The following is a 19,475-nucleotide window of genomic DNA, read 5'->3' on the forward strand; positions in this document are numbered from 1 at the left end:
GAAACGAGTGCACGAGCTAGGACTCATAAGCCTTACAACCGTTGAGAGCTAGGAGAAGGGTTCAGGATTCCAAACAATGTTTCTGAGATGGTGGGAGCTTGTTGTTGCTAGACTACCAGACCGCCCTTGTGAGACTATTCTAGAAACATCTATTACCCAGGCATGCGTTACAAACATGGGATACTCAGTGGGGCCAGAGTCATCTTAAGTAGTCTGATTTGTCTTAAAGGGTCAGGGGAAGCGAAAATGTATCCCATTCCAGTATCAAATGCCGCATCTGCCTACTATTTGCTTACACACCTCAGCAGCTGTCAAATACCTCAATTATCCCCTGCCCAGTATCCCCCTAATAGCTTCTGCAACATTGTGCATTTTCATTACAAAAGCCTGAAGCACACTAAACACTGAAAATCTGGGATAGGATAACAAGTTAATATCAAAGTAAACACTGACCTGCTTGACATATACTGACTCAGAGGCAGAGAGGGGACAGGCAATGATCGAGGGCATAAAAATACTTAGACAAGTAATGAGCAGAGGGCTTGGAGGGCAGTGCTGCATCGTTCAAGATCCTCTGCCACCTAATTTCTGTCAAATGTGCTGCATATTTCCCATTTAATGTCTCAACCAGGAACATCAAATGCAAGAAATCTCTACAAAAGCAAAGTCCTGGCACAGTGATCAAAGCTGTCTCGGATCTTTTGCTATTTAAAAGCGACCTGCTCAATTTTTGTTTTAAACCTTATCTAGGAAGGGGAACTACACAAAAATGAGGAAGTTAGCTAAACAGTAACTAAATGGCACGGTGCCAAAAGTGAACTCCCTGCAAGCTGCATGGAAATTTTTTAAAGACACCATAATACAGGTTCAAATTAAATGTATACCCCAAATTAAAAAACATAGTGAGACCAAAAAAGTGCCATCATGGCTAAACAACAAAGTAAAAGAAGCAATGAGACGAGAAAAGGCATTCTTTAAAAAGTGGAGGTTAAATCCTATTGAGGAAAATAGACAGGAGCATAAACTCTGGCAAGTGAAGTACAAAAATATTAGGAAGGCCAAAAAAGAATTTGAAGAACAGCTACCCAAAGACTCAGAAAGTAATAGCAAAAGTTTTAAAGTACATCACAAGCAGAAAGCTTGCAAAAAATCAAAGGGGCCACTGGAAAATCGAGATGCTAAATGAGCACTCAAGGACGCTAAGGCCATTGTGGAGAAACTAAATGAATTCTTTGCATCGGTCTTCACAGCTGAGGACGTGAGGGAGATTCCCAAACCTGAGCCATTCTTTTAAAGTGACAAATCTGAGGAACTGTCGCCGACTGAGGTGTAACTGGTGCATTAATTTTTCCATAACCACAACCTCATTTTTTTGAGCCATTCCTCTACGGTTGTGCTGTTTTCCTTTTTCTAATGAGAGACTATTAGTAGCCGGAGCCGATAAGAAGTTAATTCTTCATTTCCTTTTGTGTGACCATTTCCGCTAGGAAGTCCAAGAAGGATTGCCAAAGGTAATAAATATTCAACACTTTGTAACCTTTGGTTACGAATTACAAACCAATAGTCTTCAACGACTGGACACGTCCACCATATAGGCACGAAATCTGCACTTTCACCACAATTTTTCAAACATTTATCCTCATTCAATCTATATTTCATATACATATATTATACATACATATACATTAACCTGACTGGTATGAGGTACCATTGAAACAGGATTTTAAAGAAATTTTGATTGCGTTACAGGCTGAGGCTTGCTGATCCTCTTTTCCAGATCAAATCCTATTCCTCTGGGGCAATCTTTCTATCCAGATCCTTTTCACAGCATCTCCTACATAGACTTTTTTTGTTAGGAAAGCTGCCGGCAAAGATTGATATAAATTAGTTATATAAAAAATTTTTGTTTCCCAACTGACCAGACACCATTACTTCTATTAAAGTTAACTTTCTGCATAAAACAGCTAAACTGAGAAACAATGCCTCATTTGAAAATACTGATACCATGGAAGAATGGGCCAGTTAGAGATAAAAAATTAAGTTAGAGAAGTTTCTTTACTGAATAGCCAGCCAACGTGGCACACTCAGTCTTTAAAGCTTTGTAGTTTGTGATCTGGGTTAAGATCTGGATTATTTACAATGGGTGTCATAGAATATCAGGGTTGGAAGGGACCTCAGGAGGTCATCCAGTCCAACCCCCTGCTCAAAGCAGGACCGATCCCCAACTAAATCATCCCAGCCAGGGCTTTGTCAAGCCTGATCTTAAAAACTTCTAGGGAAGGAGATTCCACCACCTCCCTAGGCAACACATTCCAGTGTTTCACCACCCTCATAGTGAAAAAGTTTTTCCTCATATCCAACCTAAATCTCCCCCACTGCAACTTGAGACCATTACTCCTTGTTCTGTCATCTGTCACCACTGAGAACAGTCTAGATCCATCCTCTTTGGAACCCCTTTCAGGTAGTTGAAAGCAGCTATCAAATCCCCCCTCATTCTTCTCTTCTGAAGACTAAACATCCCCAGTTCCCTCAGCCTCTCCTCATAAGTCATGTGTTCCAGTCCCCTCATCATTTTTGTTGCCCTCCGCTGGACTCTTTCCAATTTTTCCACATCCTTCTGGCAGTGTGGGGCGCAAAACTGGACACCCTACTCCAGATGAGGCCTCACCAATGTCTAATAGAGGGGAACGATCACGTCCCTCGATCTGCTGGCAATGCCCCTACATATACATCCCAAATTGCCATTGGCCTTCTTGGCAAGAAGGGCACACTGTTGACTCATATCCAACTTCTCATACACTGTAATCCCTAGGTCCTTTTCCGCAGAACTGCTGCCTAGTCGCTCGGTCCCTAGTCTGTAGCAGTGCATGGGATTCTTCCGTCCTAAGTGTAGGACTCTGCACTTGTCCTTGTTGAACCTCAGAGTTCTTTTGGCCCAATCCTCCAATTTGTCTAGGTCCCTCTGTATCCTATCCCTACCCTCCAGCGTATCTACCACTCCTCCCAGTTTAGCGTCATCTGCAAACTTGCTGAGGGTGCAATCCACACCATCCTCCAGATCATTTATGAAGATATTGAACAAAACCGGCCCCAGGACCAACCCCTGGGGCACTCCACTTGATACGGCTGCCAACTAGACATGGAGCCATTGATCACTTCCCATTGAGCCTGACGATCTAGCCAGCTTTCTATCCACCTTATAGTCCCATTCATCCAGCCCATACTACTTTAACTTGCTGGCAAGAATACTGTGGGAGACTGTGTCAAAAGCTTTGCTAAAGTCAAGGAACAACATGTTCACTGCTTTCCCTTCATCCACAGAGCCAGTTATCTCGTCACAGAAGGCAATTAGATTAGTCAGGCATGACTTGCCCTTGGTGAATCCATGCTGACTATTCCTGATCACTTTCTTCTCAAGTAAGTGCTTCAGAATTGATTCCTTGAGGACCTGCTCCATGATTTTTCTAGGGACTGAGGTGAGGCTGACTGGCCTGTAGTTCCCAGGATCCTCTTCCTTCCCTTTTTTAAAGATGGGCACTACATTAGCCTTTTTCCAGTCATCTGGGACCTCACCTGATCGCCATGAGTTTTCAAAGATAATGGCCAATGGCTCTGCAATCACATCCGCCAACTCCTTTAGCACTCTCGGATGCAATGCATCTGGCCCCATGGACTTGTGCACGTCCAGCTTTTCTAAATAGTCCCGGACCACTTCTTTCTCCACAGAGGGCTGTCACCTCCTCCCCATGCTGTGCTGCCCAGTGCAGTAGTCTGGGAGCTGACCTTGTTCGTAAAGACAGAGGCAAAAAAAGCATTTAGTACATTAGCTTTTTCCACATTCTAGGTCACTAGGTTGCCTCCCTCATTCAGTAAGGGGCCCACACTTTCTTTGACTTTCTTCTTGTTGCTAACATACCTGAAGAAACCCTTCTTGTTACTCTTAAGATCTCTTGCTAGCTGCAACTCCAGGTGTGATTTGGCCTTCCTGATTTCACTCCTGAATGCCCGAGCAATATTTGTATACTCATCCCTGGTCATTTGTCCAATCTTCCACTTCTTGTAAGCTTCTTTTTTGTATTTAAGAGCAGCAAGGATTTCACTGTTAAGCCAAGCTAGTCGCCTGCCATATTTACCAATCTTTCTACACATCGGGATGGTTTGTTCCTGTAACCTCAATAAGAATTCTTTAAAATACAGCCAGCTCTCTAGGACTCCTTTTCCCCCTCATGTTATTCTCCCGGGGGATCTTGCCCATCAGTTCCCTGAGGGAGTCAAAGTCTGCTTTTCTGAAGTCCAGGGTCTGTATTCTGCTCCTCTCCTTTCTTCCTTGTGTTACGATCCTGAACTCGACCATCTCATGGTCACTGCCTCCCAGGTTCCCATCCACTTTTGCTTCCCCTACTAATTCTTCCCAGTTTGTGAGCAGCAGGTCAAGAAGAGCTCTGCCCCTAGTTGGTTCCTCCAGCACTTGCACCAGGAAACTGTCCCCTTCATTTTCCAAAAACTTCCTGGTTTGCCTGTGCACCGCTGTATTGCTCTCCCAGCAGATATCAGGGTGATTGAAGTCTCCCATGAGAACCAGGGCCTGCGATCTAGTAACTTCTGTGAGTTGCCGGAAGAAAGCCTCATCCACCTCATCCCCCTGGTCTGCTGGTCCATAGCAGACTCCCACCACGACATCACCCTTGTTGCTCACACTTATAAACTTAATCCAGAGACTCTGAGGTTTTTCTGCAGTTTCATACTTGAGCTCTGAGCAGTCACACTGCTCTCTTACATACAGTGCAACTCCCCCACCTTTTCTACCCTTCCTGAACAGCTTATATCCATCCATGACAGTACTCCAGTCATGTGAGTTATCCCACCAAGTCTCTGTTATTCCAATGACATCATAATTCCTTGACTGTGCCAGGACTTCTAGTTCTCCCTGCTTGTTTCCCAGGCTTCGTGCATTTGTATATAGGCACTTGAGGTAACCTGCTGATCGCCCCTCTTTCTCAGTATGAGGCAGGAGCCCTCCCCTCTCACGCGCTCCTGCTTGTGCCTCCTCCCGGTATCCCACGTCCCCACTTACCTCAGGGCTTTGGTCTCCTTCCCCCGGTGAACCAAGTTTAAAGCCCTCCTCACTAGGTTAGCCAGCCTGCTTGCGAAGATGCTCTTCCCTCTCTTCGTTAGAGTGTCACTGGTGAGGGAAAAGAACTTCTCTCTAGTTCTACCCCAAACCACAGAGTAGCCTTTGTTAAGGGTAAGTATAAACTTCTGAGGACACGATTTTTTAAAAATTATCATCCATGGTAGCCCAGCGAGGTTTGCACTGCCACGATTTTCTTGTTCAATAAAAACCTGGTGTTTGGCTGGGTTAGGGCATCACCAATCCACTACTACTTTGAGCTGGCTGGCACGTTAGTACCATTGACTATTTGGAACAGCTAGTCCATCCTGTTTAAAGATCTGTACAAAGTATCGGCACTCAGTCTTTCCTTATTCCACATAAATTCTAACAAACAGTCTCCTCTGTATTCCTGCGAGGGTTTTATCTGGGATGATTACAAAAAGATTTTGAAACAAGACCATGCTTGGCCAAACATTCATTTTCACTGTGACTGTTCTTCCCAACCAAGAAATTGCATATTTCCCTCAGCACTCCAGCTCCCCCCGTCCCGCATTTACTGCGGTTCCAGTTTGACATTGAAATCTTACAGCTCCTCTAGGGTGTTTGAGATTTGAATTCCCAGGTATCTTATAGGACTTATTGCCCATTTGTATTCAAATGTTTTGTGGAGGAATGACTTCTCAGAGTCTGGCAAATTTATAGCTAGTATTTCAGATTTGGCATAACTTCCTTTAATACAGATTTCAGAGTAGCAGCCGGGTTAGTCTGTATCCACAAAAAGAACAGGAGTACTTGTGGCACCTTAGAGACTAAACACATTTATTAGAGCATAAGCTTTTGTGGGCTACAGCTCACTTCATCGGATGCATAGAATGGAACATATAGTAAGAAGATATATATATACACACACAGACAGATAAGTTGGAAGTTGCCATACCAACTGTGAGAGGCAAATTAGTTAAGATGAGCTATTATCAGCAGGAGAAAAAAACTTTTGTAGTGATAATCAAGATGGCGCATTTAGACAGTTGACAAGAAGGTGTGAGGATACTTAACTTTAGGGAAATAGATTCAATATGTGTAATGACCCAGCCACTCCCAGTCTCTATTCAAACCCAAGTTAATGGTATCTAGTTTGCATATTAATTCAAGCTCAGCAGTTTCTTGTTGGAGTCTGTTTTTGAAGCTTTTCTGTTGCAAAATTGCCACCCTTAAGTCTTTTACTGAGTGGCCAGAGAGGCTGAAGTGTTCTCCTACTGGTTTTTGAATGTTATGATTCGTGATGTCAGATGTGCGTCCATTTATTCTTTTGCGTAGAGACGGTCCGGTTTGGCCAATGTACATGGCAGGGGGCACTGCTGGCACATGATGGCATATATCACATTGGTACATGTACAGGTGAACAAGCCCCTGATGGCGTGGCTAATGTGATTAGGTACTATGATGGTGTCACTTGAATAAATATCAGGGGGTAGCCGTATTAGTCTGGCACCTTAAGGTGCCACCGGACTCCTTGTTGAATAAATGTGGACAGAGTTGGCATCGGGCTTTGTTGCAAGGATAGGTTCCTGGGTTAGTGTTTTTGTTGTGTGGTGTGTAGTTGCTGGAGTGTATTTGTTTCAGGTTGGGGGGCTATCTGTAAGCGAGGACTGGTCTGTCTCCCAAGATCTGTAAGAGTGAGGGATCATTTTTCAGGATAGGTTGTAAATCTTTGATGATGCGCTGGAGAGGTTTTAGTTGGGAGCTGAAGGTGACAGCTAGTGGCGTTCTGTTATTTTCTTTGTTGGGCCTGTCCTGTAGTAGGTGACTTCTGGGTACTCTTCTGGCTCTGTCAATCTGTTTTTTCACTTCAGCAAGTGGGTATTGTAGTTTTAAGAATGCTTGACAGAGATCTTGTAGGTGTTTGTCTCTGTCTGAGGGATTGGAGCAAATGCGACTGTATCTTAGAGCTTGGCTGTAGACAATGGATCGTGTAGTGTGTCCTGGATGGAAGCTGGAGGCATGTAGGTAAGTATAGCGGTCAGTTGGTTTCCGGTATAGGGTGGTGTTTATGTGACCATCGCCTATTAGGCACAGTACTGTCCAGGAAATGGACCGCTTGTGTGGATTGGTCTAGGCTGAGGTTGATGGTGGGATGGAAATGCAGAGGCTTTCCCAAACTCTCACATTTCTTTAGATACTAGTTTTAGGGACATATTTGGTTTAGATTAAAATATTACATCAGCAGCATATAAAGCATAAAAAGCTATTTTCTGATGTGTTCCTGCAAGTTTTATTCCTGTGACAGATTCATTGCTCTTTATCCTCTGTGCAAAAGGCTCCATGGCCAATGCAAAAAGTAAAGGAGACAATGAATATCCCCTACCTAGCCTGTCTGTGTAATTCAAGCAGAGAGATTTAATCCCATTAACTCACACAGCTGCTTTTGGGCTGGTGTAAAGAGTGTATCCATTGGGCTGGTGTATCCATTTAAGGAACTGGGGACCAATGTCCATATGGGACATGACTTAGAAAAGTGTGGAACTTTACATTTAATCAAAAGCTTTCTCTGCATCAAGTGACACCAAAAGAAAGGGATCTTTTCTTCATCTGGCATTATGGATGTTTATAAGCACTCTCCAATTTGTCTATCCTTAATTAATCCAATTTAGTGATTTAAGTCATTTGCAAAAGGTACACATTTAAGCAATAGTAAAATATGCATTCTGGTTAGCTCTGTTTGGCTAAGATTTCACATTTATTTCTACAAATGTGACGTACTCCACTGTTGTTGGTTTATTTTTTTTCTATGCTGGCTGGATACTTCGCTAAAAGGGAGCTCTTAAAAATAAAAATTCCACGTCACAGAGACTAGGTGAAAACACATTCTCAGCTGGAAAAAGATGCTGGGCCCTCTGTCAGCTGTTAGTAACTGATCCTTGGTCCAGAAGTCTGGAATTAACACATGCACAGATGGATGCAATGCAGGAATCCTCAGTGATCACTGAGAAGGTTGAGGATTTTCAAGGTGTTTGGCAAATTTGGAGCAGTGATTAGTGATACAGGGAATACAACTTAAGGACCACATCTGTACTTAAGATCAACAAATTGCAGGATAGTAAAGTGGAAACTGAAAATAAATCAACCATAAACCTTCAAATCACTGGCGAGAGGAAGTAAATTGATGGTCTGGGGAATTTGCCACAGGTAGGTCATAAAGCTTAGCTGTCCCATGTTACAGTACATCTGTCATTTCTACTGGAAGATTCCCAGGGAGAATCTTGGATATTAGGAAAAACTTTTTCACTAAGAGGGTGGTGAAACACTGGAATGCGTTGCCTAGGGAGGTGGTGGAATCTCCTTCCTTGGAAGTTTTTAAGGTCAGGCTTGACAAAGCCCTGGCTGGGATGATTTAACTGGGAATTGGTCCTGCTTCGAGCAGGGGGTTGGACTAGATGACCTTCAGGGGTCCCTTCCAACCCTGATATTCTATGATTCTATGATTCATTAGCTTGTACCATTTTATTTGTGGGTGAATCTCTTAAATCTGATATTTCCTTCAGACAACAGCAAGCTTGGTGAACAATTTATTATACAAAGGTAGACTCTAGCTATACTACCCAAGCTTACTAAAGAATGCCTGCCAAAGAGGAATTTAGTTATATGGGCCTTCGATCAATAGTTTTGTAGTCAGATCACTTGTCTTTGTAACGAGAAGGGTGTTTTTATATACTCCAAAATTGGTAATGGACAGGTGGTCACTTTGAAGTCCATGAAGACAGGAATTTTTTTTGGGGGGGGAGGGGGGGGGGGAGGAGGGCGAGTGTTGGAAAGGAAGTGATTGCTTAGAAGTTGATGAAACAACCGCAAGAGGAATGATATGAATGCTATTGAAAGTTTGGGCTCCTTTCGTACATTCTTCATAATCTGAACATGCAGCTATTGAATTTTTATTTTTAAAGGATACTGCAAATAAAGACACGTGATAGAGTTTGGGGAATCTTGTTTTGTTGGATTCCCTTTGACTCCAAGAAATGAACAAGAAAAACCACAGTACACATGTAATGATACTCTTAATTTAATCACTAACTTTCATCACCTCACTTTGACAATCACTATGTTGGGTAACATTGTGCTGTGCAGAAGTGATTGATGAGATCTGTGGAATATACAGCCACGTATTATTATCCATAATCATCCACGATTGGGGCCCATTGTTCTAGGCACTGCACCAACATATAGGAAGCAACAGTCCTGGCCCAAAGAACAATCAATATGGGTTTAAGATCTAGTAGCAGAGATACTAATGTAGTGAATGGGTTTATCTTCAGTGGGGGTGTGGGTAAAGTTCCAATGGTAAGTCCCTGATGAGTAGAGATTTACATTTATTTTGATTTAAGAGGTATCCCCCTTCACTGACATGAACTGAATTTTGCTAAGTTATATGCAGCTGCACTGTAACAACATGCTCAACGTAATTAAATGGTTTCCCTAATTATGTGCTTTATACTCAGCTTGATGGAAGGCTTGAGTGACCCAGACAATTTATATGTCCAAGTCCTTTCTCCATCAAATTATTTGATATCCTGCCTTGATTGGCATGACTGAAGCATCAGCCCCATTATCCTCATACTTAGGATTCCTTTTGCAGTTCTTTTATTGTGAAAGTAAGTGGGAATGGGTTGAGAGCGCCAAAACACAGTTTTAGTTTAGTTTATAACAGGTAATCCCAAAGATTTACTTTTTCGGGCAATATTTTTCCTTAATCCAGCAAGAGCTCTTACACCCATGGCCTCTATATCATAGAATCATAGAACATTAGGGTTGGAAGAGACCTCAGGAGGTCATCTGGTCCAACCTCCTGTTCAAAGCAGGACCAACCCCAACTAAATCATCCCAGCCAGGGCTTTGTCAAGCCGGGCCTTAAAAACCTCTAAGGATGGAGAATCCACCACCTCCCTAGGTAACCCATTCCAGTGCTTCACCACCCTCCTAGTGAAATAATAATATCCTAATACTTTTCCTAATATCCGACCTAAACCTCCCCCACAGCAACTTGAGACCATTGCTCCTTGTTCTGTCATCTGCCACCACTGAGAACATCCTAGGTAAAACACTTGTGTATTTTACAGCTCTACGGCTGTTTAAGTCTACCTAGAAACATGCAATCTTGGTTTAGAGATTAAGTACTAGATATATCAAGAGAATCTGAAAGCCCAAGTTAAAATGAAAAAACAGTTATGGGAAGGAAATCTTAATTTTTGTCTCAGGTCAGAGGCTATCCACAGATATGCAGTGGGAATACAAAAAGCAAAATCTCTTCTATATGCGGGAGATACTGATTTTTGAAGCGTGATAATTCTTTACATTGTTTGTACAACATAAAAAGCTCTTGGCTGACTACAACACAAGGTACTGTAGCCCAGAATCAATCTACTGTTTTTTAGCTTACCCCCTATGATAAAATATATGACCAAGTTTTAGGGTACCTTTTCTGGCCAGATTCCCAGGTGGAAGTATAACCTAGCCTGGAGCATTAGATGCTGCACATTGTCCGGATACATGGCCAGGTATAGATCCAAGGAGTCTCTCAAGAGCTGGTAGGACTGATCAGTGCTTTCCCTACCAGCAAAGAAGAAATTCAATTTTAAGGTTAAATCTTCATTTCCTTTCCCTATTACTTCAGCATTCGGGAGACACTGATCAATAAAGACATTACACAGTACTGGTACACTCATCCAATTGGAGCAACTCCAGGGGCTTATTGTTGCTAACAGTACCCACTACTCTGCTAGGATGGAATTGCACTAAAATTGCCCTACCAAACTCTATTCCTTCCCCCTGGGGGAAAAAAAAATCTCCTGGTTCCAATACCCCTTTCAGAGAATGCACTCTCCAAGCTGCAAGCTTACTTTCTCTCAAATTGTGATATGGTTCTCCTGGCTCATTCATACTTGGAGCAATTCTTTTATGTTTGTGCTTTTTTGTCTTCTATAAGTAACAGTGAAGACTCCTTAAACAATATGAAGAAAGGTGTTCATAAATAGAAACTGAATTACAAGTCCAATCATGACAGCCCCAGTGTAACCACATGAAGTTGATCATGTGGGATAAATCCATCAGATCTTTTTCTCTACCGGATAGTGAAAACTCTAATATGCCCTAAAGGAAACACAGTCCCTTGATTTGCTTATCTGAAATATGGTTTACTAAGTACTTTCTATGATACAAGAATATTCCTTTAGAGTGAGTAGAATCATTAAATAATGAGAAAAGACGGGTAGAACTGCCAAGTGAATAACTGGTATGGTTTATACCTCATAAAGCCACTCATGACTGCCATAAAGAAGCATATGACTAATCAAAGCAGCATTTTTCAGGTCCACATTTAAGTAAGGCTTTACAATCTTCATGAGGTTTAAGTAAATCTTACCGCTTTCCAAGGTTTAAGAGGTTTCCCACCATACGCTGCAAGACCTCCTTTGAAGTAACCACTCCATAGAACTCCTCTGTTACATGGTGGCCAATCAGGTACTCACATTCTTTCACAGTTAGCTGCTTTCCCTTTCCAAAGGCATCTATGTACATGTAGTCAAAGATGTCTGTGCTTCTAATGCAACACCAAGAAAATAAAACTCAGACTTGGGAGTCTCATTTAAACAGGATTATGTCTGTGTCCTTTTCAGATGCCTCTCACTCTTGTGTTTAAATCTGAGGCGAATATTGTCAGTACCTCAGCTCCTTTAGTGACAGGGTTTAGTTTCCTCTTATTTACCTTCTTACAAACACATGGCAAAAGACTACAAAAGTCAAATTATTTTATCAATAGTGCTTCTTCTCCCCACAGAGGCTTGCAAACTATTCTCAAATTTGCTTTACCTGATGCTATGATATATTAGAAGGCCATGTTTGGCTAACAATAGATTGTTGCACAATGCAGCTATCGGGATGGGAGTCAAATACCATCGGGGTATGTGTAATCAAGTTCACTGTATTGAATGAGATCACTAACATTACCCCTGAAATTTGTACTTCTGGGAGTAACATCACTGCTAATAGCCAATCATTAGGTCATTCGAAGAGTCGCCAACACTGATTCCGAGAGCAGGTGGGTACATGACACAGTAGCGTCAGCTTCTACCAGTTGTGCTGCACAAAGGTTTAAATGAAATGCCTTTAAAAAAAGCTATAAAATGATGAAAAGCAGAAGTGCTACCCCAACTACTATTATATTTATTCAGGAAATCTGTTGCCATTCAGAACCCTTTGAGTGAATACTCAGCTGTGTATTCACTTGCTGGCTGATGTACAGATTTAGCAATTAAACTCATAGATCTGTATTGGACAAGATGCTACTGCATTTATGGATTATCTCAGAAAATACTTCTTGTTTCAGCATTGAAGTAACTTTTCGATTTGCGTCAGAAACAAACATACAATGCTTTCATCATGTGAAAAAACAGTTAACTAGGAACTTTCAACCTGACCTATTTTAACATCTTGTCATCAGAGATGGTTGCGTTACTTGACCTCTCTGCCAACAGAGTTTCAGGTTGGAAAAACTGCCTCCTGGGGGTAAATGGTTTATTGGTCTTCCCAAAAGTCAAACGGAATTAACAGAAATCTTACCCTTCTTTCCCCTGACACCATCTCAGCAGGAAGTGACTAGGAAAGTTGACTGGCTCAAGTCTGACTCCCAACTGCCTGGCAATTGTTAAATAGAGCACAGACAAGCTGATAGGGATTCCTGTCCTACGGATTAAAACCTGAAAAATGAGATTAAATCAGAGGGAAGCTTACAAATCATAGGTTATTTAATGCAGGACATTAAAAAATTCAATTTCTAGAGTACCAGGATTCTCAGCGGAGATGCAATTTTATTCAAAATGCCTCAAAATCCACTGACCCAGCAGCAAGTGCACAGAGAGTTAACATACGATACTGTTTACAGCAAGCCACCCCTTTGTGACACTCAGAATAGAATATCAGGGTTGGAAGGGACCTCAGGAGGTCATCTATAGTCCAACCCCCTTCTCAAAGCAGGATTGGTGCATACAGATTTATTTTACTTACTCATCCATGCAAAAATGACAAAAAAGTGTAAGTAGAATTCTCTCTCAAATTTGTACTATCAGTGGCTTCCTAGGCTGGTTCAGTAAATACACACTTGCCTGGTGAATGTATGAATTCAAGGAGTTGTAGTAATCCATCTCATTTCCTTTGTATTTTAACTGTTCATACAGGACACAATTCACAGCATCCAGTACCTGTCTTTGAAACTCCACATCAGGAACAATCAAGACCTCTCCTAAAAAGAATACAGAGTGACAAGACAGAGAGAAAAGATTATTACTTAAGTAATGACTGGCTGCTCATTCCTTGAAATAGAACAAACTTCACAGAACACTTCATAACGTTTATGGGAGAGAGACTCTCCTCTTTCAGATCTTAGAGGACACTCAAGAGTGTGATTTGATTGCTGTTCAGTTTGTAATGGCTCCAAGAAAGAAAAGGACACCTCCCAAGCCCCGTGTTAGGGCTATTTAAAAATTATGGAGTAAGTTAAACAAAATAAACATTGTTTAGGCAACATAAAGACGAGCAACATCACTCTGAAAGGGCCAACTAGACCACATTTCTCTACAGTACCTGCCTTTGGAGCCAAGCTTGGATGCCTAGGGTTTTTGGTCCGCAGGGCTTTGCGAACTTTGTCTGTGATATCGTCAACCTGCGCCTGGACACTCGTTAGACAGATGTCTGAGAGAGGATTACAGTACTGGTCAATTAAAACAGCACCTGGAACAGATAAACTATTTAAAAACAGGATTTTGGTCTGTTCTTCACTTTCCAGCTCTTTGTTTAAAAGCACATATTTCAGCAAAACACTTTTTTTAAAATGTTCATTGGTTCTGATATAAAGTCATACCCAAACGCATAAAACATGGAGACAGACACAAATTATATGAATCCTTTGACTTTTAAAGAGACATGTATTTACATCTTGCAACCACTTCTCAGACTTTCAGATTTTGAATCTCAAGTATGCAACCTCCTTCTCTTTAGGGCTAAGTTGCCCCCCAGTGTCTTGAAAGCAGAAGTAATGGAATCTAACATAGAATACGGGAAGCTGCATTAGATCAATTCTGTACCAGTCATCTCTCTTCCCTTCCTCTTCGAATCTTTTCGGCAGTTGCTAACTCAAGAATCTCACCTTTAAGGCCTTCCATACTCGCAATCCAGCTCCATTTCTGCTCATATTTAACATGTCCACTATTCTTAGAACAGTCTCTCATTTTTGTCCAAGTGTCCTCTGTCAAACTCCTGGAGAAAAAACACTTTTTCCGAGAATCCTTCCTTGGTTGCCTTGTCGCTGCTCTTTCCAAAACCTTCCTATTGTCCAACTTCTTGTCCTGTCTATATTCAACTGCAGAAGATCTCTAAGATCTCTGCAAAATGGATCATGTCTGTTCTAGTTTTGCAAAGTGCCCCGTACATTAGCAGACTAATATGCATGACAAACACACCTCCTGCAATATCAGCCACAGAGTTCCCCTCCAAAAAAGCCCACAAAGTGGCAGCCTTTGGCTTTTATTGCCTGCCCCAACACATTCCCTTCTCTAAAGTCTACCACCACTTTTAACTCATAACACCAAAATAAACTCTCTAAACTGGGTTTTAACTTTCACATTTACTATATTTTTAGAGTACACACCAAGACAGATTGCTTCTCCCCCAAATCTTGGGAAAACCCTGCACTTCCAAAGTCTAAACATATTCTCTCCATAGTTCTCTATTTCAGGCTTACATGACGTAGCTCAAGAGTATGAACTTTGGGGAAAGCAGGTGTCCAGCAATACTGCAAATTTTCTTTAAAGAGCACTTTTCCCCCACTATTAGAACTTTAAAAGGAGGTTGTTCAGGATTTTATTTTAAATAAACTACACCTAATTTTTAAGAAGCCTAGTGTAGTTTGAGTGCCTGACATTATGCAGCTAACATGGTACTGAAGTAGGCTGCTTGATATTATATAAATACTGTCCCCTGTGACAATCACATAAGTGCATCTCCTAAGACTACACTGGTGAGCAAACATTTTAAAGAAAAATAAGATTACTTGATAATTTAAAGAAATGACAGCAAATGCCTTTTGCAAAGAGTTACCCTGAGGAACAAAGTTGAAAGATATTTAATAAATGTAGATTTCATTTGTACACAGGAAGAGGTTACAAAACATGGTGTAAACAAATCTTTCATAATGTTTAAACATTAATCTTCATTCTGTGAGCCAAATAGGCATGGAATGTAACTATTTATTCTAAAACATTTGAGGACAAAGTGAAAACACACCAGAAATACTTTTCTAGACAAAATATCATTAAACATATACAGAAGCAAAACTCATTGCAATTCTCATTAAAGCACATTTACTTTGACCAGTTACAACAATGCAGCTACAAAGCACATCCCTGCAGCCCCTGGCGGGGGGGGGGGGGGGGAAGGGGCTCCGCATACTGCCCCTACCTGCAGGCACCGCCCCCGCAGATCCCATTGGCTGCAGTTCCTGGCCAATGGGAGCTGCGGAGTCAGTGCTCGCGGCAGGGGCAGCGTGTGAAGACCCTCCCCGCCTAGGTGCTGCAGGGACGCGACGGCAACTTCCAGAGCGGCGCAGGGCCAGGGAGCTTGCCTTAGCCCTGCTGTGCAGCCAGACTTTTAGCAGCCTAAAATCTCCCAGATTGGCTTTAGTAACCACTGGGAGGTACAGCCCAATTCCGGGAGACTCCCGGCGAAACTGGAAGGGTTGGTAACCCTATCCAGAAGAGACAATGGAAATCCCAACAGCCTGGAAAAGTCACACCCAAAAGACAGCCAGAAGGAGGAGACTCCCCCTACCTTTCTGCAGGAAAGCAAAGCAAAGGTCCGAAGTTGGAGAACAAAGGGGGAAGGTGTCTGGTGTCTGAATTAAGAGCCGGGTACACTGATACAGGAGAAGATTCTCTCCTGGCACTGGGAGACAAAAGGGGAGCAGGGCATGGCAATGCCCTGGCTCCCATCAATAGGAACCATATCCTCTCATGCTAACCTAAAGACTTTCAGACTCTGTATTGCAGGTGATTAATCAATAGTTACCGTGTTCTGAAAAGGCTGCCTGGTGTTACTGCAGATACTTAGAGCACTGTGCCCTAAAGGGGTGGGAATGAGTCTCTCCCAGGACCCTGGCTTGGCTGGATTCAATGCAGGGAGCCCCAGAGACAGGGATCACTGGTGCCTGAAAGCCCAGTTTCTGAGTTGTAGAGGCCACAGCTCTGCTCCATGGATCTGTGTGGATCCTTGGTTTGGCACACTGCAGAAACACTCACAGGGCACTGGTTACAGGGTAAGGCATAGACCAGACCTCGTGAATCCATCACAATAAACCATGAGACTTCTTTCAGGCCAATACTCACCTTCCAAAAATGACAATTGGTCCCCAGGTCGTTCAAGATATGCCTTCAGATTTTTTAAAATATTCTGTTGTCGTAGAAAGTAAAGAATTTTCTTTGCATAGTACTTCCAGGTTAGACACTTCCTGCAGAATTAAACATAAAAATGTAAAGGCCCTATCACCTACTAAATTAACAAGCAATGGCAGAATCTCTGCAAGCCCGGTCGTTTCAAAGATCTAATAACCATCAGGGGATGTTTAAGGAGGTGATCTTGAATACAGCCAAGGCATACATGGTTAGGGGATTTAAATGCCAACAGTTCCAATTTACAGACACTCATAAATCACATCTATCAGGGTCACCACTGGCCTTTGCCAATTTACTACTAAATGCCTCCTCAAACTCTTCTGTTCCAGAATGTTAACAAGTGGACAGGTCCCAGACCCAGAATGGGAAGGCAGAACTCCATTAATTTTCACCATAGTTTTATTTCACCCACTATTACTGCCATGTGTTTATCGGACCCAGTTCTGATGGTGGAAGCTGCAAGCTTTCAAGCCTCACAGAGTGTCTGAACTAAACACAAGTTGGGACAGATTTTGTTAAGAGAATCGGTTTCTCCACACTGTAGGAAACTACCTAAAACGGTTAGCAGGCAGTGTGGTGTGTTACAAATTGTTGTAATGAGCCATAAAACCAGTGTCTCTATTGAGTCCATTATTTTTGGTGTTTAGCAGAATTTGATGTCTAGCCAAGCTCGTCTTTGGAAGGTGTTCTGCAGATTTCAGAACAAGGGCTGAGAGGTCACATATAGAGCAATTGTTTTGTGAAAAGTGTTTGGCTGCACGGGATAGGGTGTTTTTGTCTTATCATTTTTCTGTGAGTTCATTTCAGAGCATAGCAATAGTCTGGTTTCACCTACACAATTGTTGCTGGGTCATTTGATACACTGGTTGAAGTACACCGCATGTGACAGACATGTGTAGGAGCCATAAATCTTGAAAGGTGTGTTGTGGAGGATATTGATCATTGTGGTACTGTGACAGTACATCTGCAGGTTTTGCATCTCTTGTTCTGGCAGGGTCTGGTGCAGTTTTGAGTTGATGTGGAGCTTGCTTCTGATGATGAGACTGGAGAGGTTGGGGAGTTGTTTGGAAGCCAGAAGAGCGGGGATGGGAAAGATTTCTTTGGGGATGTGGTTCCCATCAAATATGGATTGTAACTGTTTGAGGATACCCAATATGGGTTCCAAAGTGGGGTTGTAGGTGACAACTAAGGGTGTGCAGTCAGTGGGTTTTTTCTTCTGTATTGAAGCAGGTTCTCCCAGGGTATTTGGGTGGACCTTTCCAAGATGCAATCGACTTTTCTGGTGGAATGCCCTTGTTTAGAGAAGGCAGTTTTAAGTGTGTTTAGGTGTGTATCCTGAACTTTCCTTTCTGAACAAATTCTGTGGTATCTGAGTAACTGGCTGTAGATACATTTCTTGGTGTGTCTGGGGTGACTGCTGGATCTCTCAAGGCAAGTGTGGTCATCTGTGGGTTTCTTGTTTAGTCCTTTGTAGGGTTCCACTGTTGAAGCTAATCATGGTGTCCAGGAAGTTGATGCTGGTGTGGGAGTGCACAAGGGAAAGTTTGATGGAGGGGTGATGGTGGTTGAAGTTATGGTAGAAATCTATGAGGGAGTTTAGGTTGTCTGTCTAGAAGATGAAAATTATTGATCTATCTCAGGTATATCATTGGTTTCATGGTGCATTTTTCCAAAAGTTCTTCCTAAAGTGGCCCATGAAGAGTTTGGCATATTGGGGAGGCATCCTAATGCCCATGGCTGTTCCCATGGTTTGTGCTAAACGTTTGTTAAATATGAAATTGTTGCAGGTGAGAATGAAACGGATAAGTTTGATGCTGCGTTTAGGGTGGATTTCTGAGAGTTGTAAATTACCTTGTGGGTATCTAACAATGCCATCATTATGAGGGATGTTGGTATATAGGGAGAGGACATCTACGATGGCAAGGATGGTGTTCTCAGGAAGGTTGTTAATGTTGTGGGGTTTCTGGAGGAAGTCAGTTTTGTCTCGGAGGAAGCTGAAACGTGTGTCATAAGTAGTTTGAGGATGGTTTCTATGAGTCCTGATATTCCTTCAGTAAAAGTGCCATGGCCATTTAGGATGGGTCTGCCTAGGTTCCCTCATTTGTGTATCTTGGGTCTGTGTGGGATGAGATTGTAAAGTTTTTCTTGGAGCTGTCTGAGGAAGGATTTGATGGTACTGTATCATTTAACTCCTGTGTAAACGGTGGTATGGGGTCTTTTTGAAATACTTTACAGTAGGTAGTGTCTGAGAGTTACCTATTTTCCTCTTTGATGTACACATCACAATATACAGACTATCATGGCACCCACTTTGTCTGGTGGTTTGATCGCTATCTGGTGGTTGGAATTTCAGGGCCGACGAAGTGAGCTGTAGCTCACGAAAGCTTATGTTCAAATAAATTTCTTAGTCTCTAAGGTGCCACAAGTACACCTTTTCTTTTTGCGAATACAGACTAACACGGCTGCTACTCTGAAACCTATAGCTATCCTGTCAGTGGTAGGGACTGTGGCAGATATAACATTTGCTGAGGATTTCAGAGTCAAATTTTTTTCTTAAAGCAATTGATGTAATGATCCGCTGGGTGGTTTTGTCCATTGGTAGGGCACCCAATGAGATTATTTTTTTTCTTATGGACTGTCAGTGGGGAGGTGGTAGTTGTGGGTAGTGTTGTTATGGAGTAAGCAGAAGATTTCTTCTAGTTCTCCACATGCTCGTAAGGTATCAGGTTCTGTGGTGGGGCAGAAATTCAGTCTCTTGGAGCGTACAGATATTTCAGTTCCGGTTAGGAGCAGTCTTGATAGGTTGATGATGCTGGGTTGTCGTTCGGTGTCCATGTGTTTGATCATGGTGTCTGTGGTTTCTCCTGGAGGTG

The 19,475-nt window shown here is 42.3% G+C and overlaps 1 protein-coding gene across 3 annotated transcripts in view; it reads right to left on the reverse strand.

Annotated features, from left to right (window-relative positions):
- FBXO21 (F-box protein 21) overlaps positions 1-19,475 on the reverse strand; it is a 44,067-nt gene that overhangs the window by 16,712 nt on the left and 7,880 nt on the right. For 2 of the 3 annotated variants that reach the window (XM_077834669.1, XM_077834670.1), the window contains 6 exons: positions 16,537-16,658; positions 13,742-13,888; positions 13,264-13,400; positions 12,722-12,858; positions 11,526-11,702; positions 10,582-10,714 (listed from right to left, as the gene is read on the reverse strand). In XM_077834669.1, coding sequence (XP_077690795.1) covers positions 10,582-10,714; positions 11,526-11,702; positions 12,722-12,858; positions 13,264-13,400; positions 13,742-13,888; positions 16,537-16,658 — 853 coding nt within the window. The remainder of the gene's footprint in view (positions 1-10,581; positions 10,715-11,525; positions 11,703-12,721; positions 12,859-13,263; positions 13,401-13,741; positions 13,889-16,536; positions 16,659-19,475) is intronic. The other variant, XM_077834671.1, reaches the window with a different exon arrangement.

This window comes from Eretmochelys imbricata, chromosome 15 (genome assembly GCF_965152235.1).
Source record: "Eretmochelys imbricata isolate rEreImb1 chromosome 15, rEreImb1.hap1, whole genome shotgun sequence".
Taxonomy (NCBI): Eukaryota; Metazoa; Chordata; order Testudines; family Cheloniidae; genus Eretmochelys; species Eretmochelys imbricata.